This window comes from Morone saxatilis, unplaced genomic scaffold (genome assembly GCF_004916995.1).
Source record: "Morone saxatilis isolate NCDOM2014 unplaced genomic scaffold, NCSU_SB_2.0 Contig22, whole genome shotgun sequence".
Classification (NCBI taxonomy): Eukaryota; Metazoa; Chordata; class Actinopteri; family Moronidae; genus Morone; species Morone saxatilis.
The window spans coordinates 21,329,753-21,337,305 of NW_023339785.1; the positions used below are offsets into that span (position 1 = coordinate 21,329,753).

Here is a 7,553-nt window from a genome sequence, read left to right on the forward strand (position 1 = left end):
GTTGAGTTACTGTGTGTGGTGGATGTGCTGGCTGGTGGACGGGTGGTGGGGAGGGGGGTCAGAGGACAGGACCTCTCTCAGAGGAGTGGCTGTTAACCCCTGACCTCGCTGGTTAAGCCTGCAGGGTGGTGGGGGTCGAGGCGGAGGTGGGGAGGGGGCACCCTGAGGTCCGTCTGGTTCAGGGGCACATGATGGCAGGCAGAGGGGGCGGTGAGGTGTCTAATCTGGTTTTTGTCTATGAGGCGTTTTCACCTCCCCCACCATCCTTCCTCTGAGAACAGAGTTTGAGAGGCAGGACAATGTCAAAGGGAAGTGACTTATTTTATGAGCCATTTAAAAGGGATGGTGGTCTCCCCACAAAGGAAAGGCAGGGAAGCTGTGGAAAGCTGATGAATACCATGACACACAGTCACATGTTTGTTTACAAGATGCTGCTCTCACCATAAATGGCAGTTTTCCTCTTCGGAGCTACACTTGAACAATGTTCTGACTGAGTCTTATTACATCTTAAAGTACTTGGGAAGCTGGGGGGGTGAGAGGCCCCTTAAAGGATCTCACCATAAGACAACTGAGAGCCAGTTCACCCATCACACAAAGACTATTCATGCCAGTGATGGTAGAGGAATGACTGATGCACGGACTGACCAGGCTTATTGTGAAATACTGAGGCTGAAACATGTCACGCAAAGTCCGGCATGATGTTGATCTTAATAGGATCTAACTGCTCTTGTTAACTGTTCACTCTCTTGTGTTCCAGCAGTGCCATTTTTTCTCCCAGCGGTTTGAGAAATTGGCTGCCAAAATGTTTTCACAAAGTATGCATTAGCTAAGAATCTTCAGTTTTCAGAGACTTAATCCTTTGAGCTAACAATGTGACATTTGTGCAGACATTCCTGTGAAATATTGACCATCTCACTTTTATTTGTGTACTTTGGTAACTAGGGCTATTTTCCACGTGGATATAGCCCTTTTGATTGTACGCCTGTGCTGTGGGCAAGCAGGGGGCCCTGCTGGAGGAGAGACTGGATGGCTGTTTCACCTAAAAGTTCTGTGTGTGTGTGTGTGTGTGGCTGTGTGTTGTGTTTGTGTGTGTGTGTGTGTGGTGTGTGGTGTGTGTGTGTGGTGGTTAAGTTGTGTGTGGTGTGGTGTGTGTGTGTGTGTGTTGCTCCCTCTACCTCCAATCATGCTGGTACAAAGAGCCATGTGTTGAGCAGTGATGTGATGTGTGAATATGTTTAGGTAGGGACTGCCAACTATGCCTGTGTGTATGTGCATATGTGTACAGGAGGGGGTTGGGTGGAATGGGTGAGGGTTGGAGAGAGAGAGAGATGAGTTTGGGGAGAGGACTGTGAGAGAAGTAGTGACTTTAGGCTTATTTGGACTTGATCCCAGACAGAGGGGTCCAGTTTATGGCGCCAGGGTGCATCCCTCCCTCTGGTGCCCTGTTTAGATGATTGTATTGCCATGAGTCACTTCTGACCCTGCAGTTTAATTTTTTAACATTTGTGCTACTATTTCAGACATGCAGAGGACTTCTCTGAACATATTTTGTGCTGTTCAGTTAGATGCTGCTAAGGCCAAACTAAGTCACCACAGACTTTTGGGAAACATGACCTACAAAGGTGTTTTCTCCTCATATGTATAGTATATATGTGTAAAAGTAAAAGTGAACAAAGTTTAGTCTTGTTTTTGTAACAGAAGTCAGTGGGTGTTTCTATTACGTGCGCAAAAGGAATGAAAACAACCTCAAGATGTGATAGAAAAAACAAATTCACATGGCTCAGGTTGTTATGGCGACGCATTAAACATGGTGACCGCCAGTGAAGGTAACAGAAACATCCCGCAGTGGATGATCAAACCGGAGGAACTGTGACATCCTGAACCAAAATACTGCCAAGTTTCGCCTAATAACAGGTTTCTTTCTTTCCGTTTTCATGGTTAGAAATACACTTAAACTTTAATTTCAACTGATGTTTCATCCACACAAACATTTGTACAAAACAAAAATATTTGAATGAAACCATCCTGTTGTCATATTACTTGGTTGTCTTGTGGTGTGTTCACTTGTCATTCATAGCTGGATAAGTCCTCTGTTGATCCCTTACCCTGGAAATGAGCAAGTAAATGTACAATCACAGTTCATATGAACAGCTGGTAAAATAAACACAGTGACATTGATTGCTGTGAGTATAAAGGGATTCTGTAAACTTTTTATTAAATGTATTTATAGTAACTATTTAGATGTGTCAATAAAGGCTTTGAGAGTCTAGGAATATTTAGTTTAGGTACCTTGAAAATGCTTTAAAATGTTGCTTTTAAAAGGCTGTATGAACCCTGTAAAAAGGAACAAAATGGAACATTTGTTCATGCCTCACATGCTAACAAAGCAGGAATAAAAGCGAGGAAGTCATCTTTATCAAATCCATTTACCATTAAATAGCATAACAAGGTTTGTCATTTAGATCCTTTATATGCTTCATACTTTTTTGCAGTCTTCTGTCGTCACTTGGAGGAAGTTACTTTTATGGTGACATTTTTTTTTATTTTTTACAACTGTTGAGAAGCAAATACAATAAAATTAAAGTAACTGCAGGAGAGAAATGCCGTTATTGATAACCGTTAGATAAGTTACAAGACCCAGTTAACACCTGTTCACAATTAGATTTTCCTGTAGCTTTAAATGAAACACTGACACATTTCTAGGTTTCATATAAAAGAACCACACTTGTTAGTGGACTGGAGTCAGCATTGTCTCTTTAGGCTAAAATTTATTCTGGGGGTGTTTTAATGAGTCATTTAATGATTGCTGGAAAACATCACAGGTACTATTAAAGCTCCAGTCCATGTAAGTAGCAGTAACCTGTGCATACACACAGTCCTCGAGTCAGTGAGCACGGCCTGGTGGGGAAAACTAAACAGGCCGTTGGTGCCTGGATGCAGTGAAAGGATCCCTGTGTTCTCCCAAATTCCAACAGCTACGTTTAAAACAAAACATTATTGCAGCTGCGAATTTGCATTCGTCCTCCCCTGACCCTCCTTTTAATTTGACGTATAACTCACTTTTGAGAAAGTTGGCAGTTGCTGTTTTATCAAAGACAGTATTTAGCTTTTGAGTAATGGTTTTGATTTGGAAAACCGAGTAAAAAGCCGTGTCCACCCTAGCGGAGATCTGTCTGAGAGAAATGTCTGTCTGCACAAGCATTTTCAGAACAGATCTTCCAAAACACAAAAACACTTCACATCTCTCCCGATTGCCATGTGAGGGCCACTTAATCTAAGCAGCTTTTCACTGTTTCCAGTAAGTGGCTTTCTGCTGATGTTTAAGTGTTTGTTTACAGAGCCAGCATTAACAAAGAGAGCATCATCCATTCAAAAATGTATCACATGACTGTCAGATGTCTGAGATCACATGGAAATCATACATATGCTTTTCAAAACGGTGCTTGGTGATACAACAGACTGCGGCTTTCTTGCATTTTTAAAATGCTGCTGTATGTGGAGGCAAAGCCAAAATGATGGAGGAAAAAAAAGACCTTTTTAGATTTATCTGCATCTATGTGCACATGACTGGAGTCAAAGTGGGGGGGAAGAGCTAATCCTCTCCTCTTAAAAGGCTGTGTTTTAGAAGGACATCGCACTCAGAGAAAGCTACAGCCCTGAACTATCAATCAGGACAGGGAAGTGCCAGGATAAGAGCAAGGCTTTATAAAGTGGTCGGCTAAAGACTGCTCTGAGCTGAGTGTCGCAATTAATCCACTTAAGTGCAGTTAAGGGGGTTTTCACAGCCAAGGTGCATTTGATTTGGTGAGGTGTGAAGTTGTTACTTTGAATGGTTTCATCCCAGACAAAAGCAAGAAATTGGGTTAATGGTGGATGTATATGTGTGTAACGGCACAGACATTAACAAAGCCACTCTATAGATGTACAGATTGTGAATGGTTATTTAAATGTAATCACTTTTAGAGGCCGGCCGTTGTGTTCTGAACTTGGTCTGGTCTTGTTTTTCTATTCTAACATAACTGATGGGAGGTTTTTTGCATTGATTTGATTCGTAATGACAGTTTCCTGGATCACATGTTGTTGAACAGTGTATTCTCCTCGTCTTTTCCAGGAGCCCCCTTGAAAGTGTGTCCGCAGGGTTTCTCCTGCTGCACGGTGGAGATGGAGGAGAAGCTGAGCCAGCAGAGCCACACGGAGATCAAAGCTCCCGTCTCCAAGCTTAGCACCAACCTACAATCCACCTTCAAACAGAGGCACGACCACTTTGACAGTAAGCAAACACACTTACACCAACAAACACACACACACACGCACAGCAGCCACTTTTCAGGCTACATTGTGTTGCTGGCTAGCGTCCCTAAAGCAGCACTTGTGTTGCATGATTTTTGACGGACGCTCCCACCTGCTAGTGCACTGCCCCGAGCGGAGACAGTCAGTCTGTGTCCGTTGGCTCGTCCACCTGTCTCTCAATGTCTCAGCTCCCTGCCTCATCGTCCCCCACTACCCGCTTCCCTGCCCTCCAGAGAGACATGCACGCTTCCAGACGGACCACACACATCTTCAGATTTAGTCTTCTCTGTACTTCCTGTTCCTCTGTGTGTGCACACATGTGTGTATGCCTGTAAATATTGGGATCGGGTTTCCCTGGGAGTGCATGGGAACATGCAACAGTGCTGAGTCACCAAGGAAGTGGGGCAGCTCTGAATACCTTCATCCACCCAACCGTGCCACCACCGCAGCTCTGCAGGGAAGAAGTTTGATGAGATAAGATAAGACTTTTCTCAATCAGATAGATAGAAAAGTAAGAACATGTTATATTTAAAACATTTTTTTAACATATTTGAATTTGGCTTGTTCGGGGTGGTTACATGCGTGTTTTGATGCATTTGTGTGTACGCATGCGTGCCTTTGCATATGCGGGTCAAAGACCTTCAGATCTTATGTGTCTGTGAAAGAGAGTGAGGGATAGTCAGTAATAGGGAGCGTGTGTATTGCAGCCAGATGTGAACAGGAATTTGACGTGTCGGAATGCAGTGGCTGCTCGAGCCGTCCCGCCCCTCTTTTTCTCTTACTGCCCTTTGTCCCCATCTCATGCCTCACTCTCCCAAAAACCCTCTCTTTGCCCCACAGACCCTTCTTTCTCTTTCCATCTCTCTTTGCTATGTACAATGAGCTGTTGCTCATGTTTCACTGTATGCATCTTCTCATGTCTTTGCTGCTTTCTTACACAACTCAGTTGGTGCTTTTCTGTGACATTGTTTTTAGGGCTACAACTAATTATTCTCTGTCAGTTAATCTGTTAATTATTTGTACATGCCAGTGTTGGATCTTTAATATAAAGCCCAATTGGGAAAAGTGCCTGCCACAAGTTCCAAGAGACTGTGGTGATGTTTTCAGATGTCCTGCATCCAAAGATATTCAGTTTATTGTCATAGAAGATCCAAAGAAAACTAAAACTAGAAACCAGTGTTTGGGGGGTTTTATGCTTTGAAAATTAGATAAATAAATGGTAATTTGATTATGAACTTTTTGCTAATCGATTTCCATCGATTAATTGAATAATCATTGCACCTCTACATAGCAGGTTTCCTTGAAGTCTAATTATATATCAGTGTCCCAAAATCTCTGCAGATAATGATTTGAGACTAATTAACTTAACTATGACATTTGGAAGTTTTGCAAGATTTCTTAATGAAATTGTTGGTGTAAAGACAAAATCTGACAACTCAACCTTGCCTTACTCTGCACTCTACATCTGCCATAACTGGTGCTTTCATTTATTTATTTTTCTTTTGAGAACATAAAAGTGCTTGTCACAATAAGAAAGAAAAAGGAGAAATGAATTCATGGTTGAATAAAGGTGACATTTCACGGAGCTGCTTTGCATTTGGTCTATTGGGGCTACATGTGGTTAAGTATTTATAATCTGCAGATTTAGTGATGGATGTGTTCTTGTACCATTGTTAAACATCTGAGGAAAAAAGCCAGACAATTTCCTCTATTGTTTTGCATAACTGTAAAACATCTGCTGTCAAAACTTCACTGTGGCTTCAGCTGAGAGCCTTTAAAAAAGAAGTCCATGTTTCCCTCATGTCATACACCATATCACACCACCAAACAACACAGAATTATATATTGTATTTTATCGTATCATATTAGTCATATTTCTAGTAGACAGGTTTTTATTCTAAGATCCAACAACAACAACTAATCATCTAAAAATGGACTGAACAACTGTAGGGTCATCTATTTGACCAAGAGGGGGCAGCCCTCAGACTGACAGTGAAACTCTTCCCTGTACTTCATTTACCTTCCTCCCCTTTTGTGCCCCCTCCTCATCACTGTAGGCAAGTTGCTGCTGTCTCTGAACTGTTAGATGTGGGATCTCTTTACAAAGGCCTGCTGTGCTCTCTTCCAGCCGGGCCATTAGACCGTCTCTCTCACTGGATACGGTGACAGGCTCAGGTTGCTGTCCTATTATTTCCCGTTGTCACATCGAGACACCCAGAAGGAGGCACTTCCCGTTTGGTTGAGACTGGCACAGGAAGTGTTTATCATTGTTTTTACTGTAACTGAAGAGGACGGTCCACAATGTTGATGTCATCTAACTGCTCAGGAGAAGAGGGGTGCATATGTGCATAAACACAGCTGCAACTGTACATGAAAACAGACGCAACAACATACACTCACACTAACAAACTCAGGAAGTGGTGTATGTGATTAGGCAGGCTCTCATCATGCGCCTGGAGCTACGAGTCATGGCCAATTAAGACCAGGGCCAGAAATAGTTCTCCCCTCTCTGTGTCTCCTCACTGTGTGTTTGTCCTGGCCTCAGCCTGTCTGTCCTGTTTCACTGACCCCGTCCAGCAGAGCAAGCCTATGTCTGGGATTTAAGCACTTGGATTAAGGCCCCTTGTCTCCACACACACAACAAGAGACATCCATCCAAAGCACTGAAGTACAACAGCAGGAGGGACAGAATCCTATCCCATAAGAAAAGGGAGAAGCGCAGGGACTAATTGGCACAAATAGGATGCAATTACTGCCTGGGCTGGGATTGGGAGGAGCAGAGTTTATAGGGACACGGGTGGGGGTGCGGAGGAGATGGGGGGAGGTTGGAAGCTCCTTGGAGGAGGAAGTAGGAGGGGAGGAGTGGGAGGAGTGGGAGGAGATCGGTCAGCTCCTCTGTTCCTGTGATGGATTGGGCCTAAGATCATTGCTCATAATTTAGGGCCTTCACTGCAACATGTGGAAATGATGACAGGGTGAGGGGAGGGAGAAGGAAAAGACAGACACTCACAGAGGCAGAAGTTGTCCTTCTCCCTTACATTTCGCTACAGCTTACACTCTCTCCCGTGTAACCTTTCACCCAGATTCTGTCAGACCATTGGCTGAGCGACAGGCACATTTTTTAATGGAAAAATCCTGAGGGAGTGCTCAGCTCCTCGGCCTGTTGGCAGACGGCTGCGTGTCATAAACTGTTTTTAATGACAATGCAAGATGCCTGTGTAATGCTGCTCATGCTTCAGACCCTCGGCTTGGGCCAAAGGACC

The 7,553-nt window shown here is 43.6% G+C and overlaps 1 protein-coding gene across 2 annotated transcripts in view; it reads left to right on the top strand.

The window, feature by feature from the left end:
- gpc4 (glypican 4) overlaps nt 1-7,553 on the top strand; it is a 27,273-nt gene that overhangs the window by 13,167 nt on the left and 6,553 nt on the right. For both annotated transcript variants that reach the window (XM_035669145.1, XM_035669146.1), the window contains exon 2: nt 4,112-4,270. In XM_035669145.1, the coding sequence (XP_035525038.1) occupies nt 4,112-4,270 (159 nt within the window). The remainder of the gene's footprint in view (nt 1-4,111; nt 4,271-7,553) is intronic.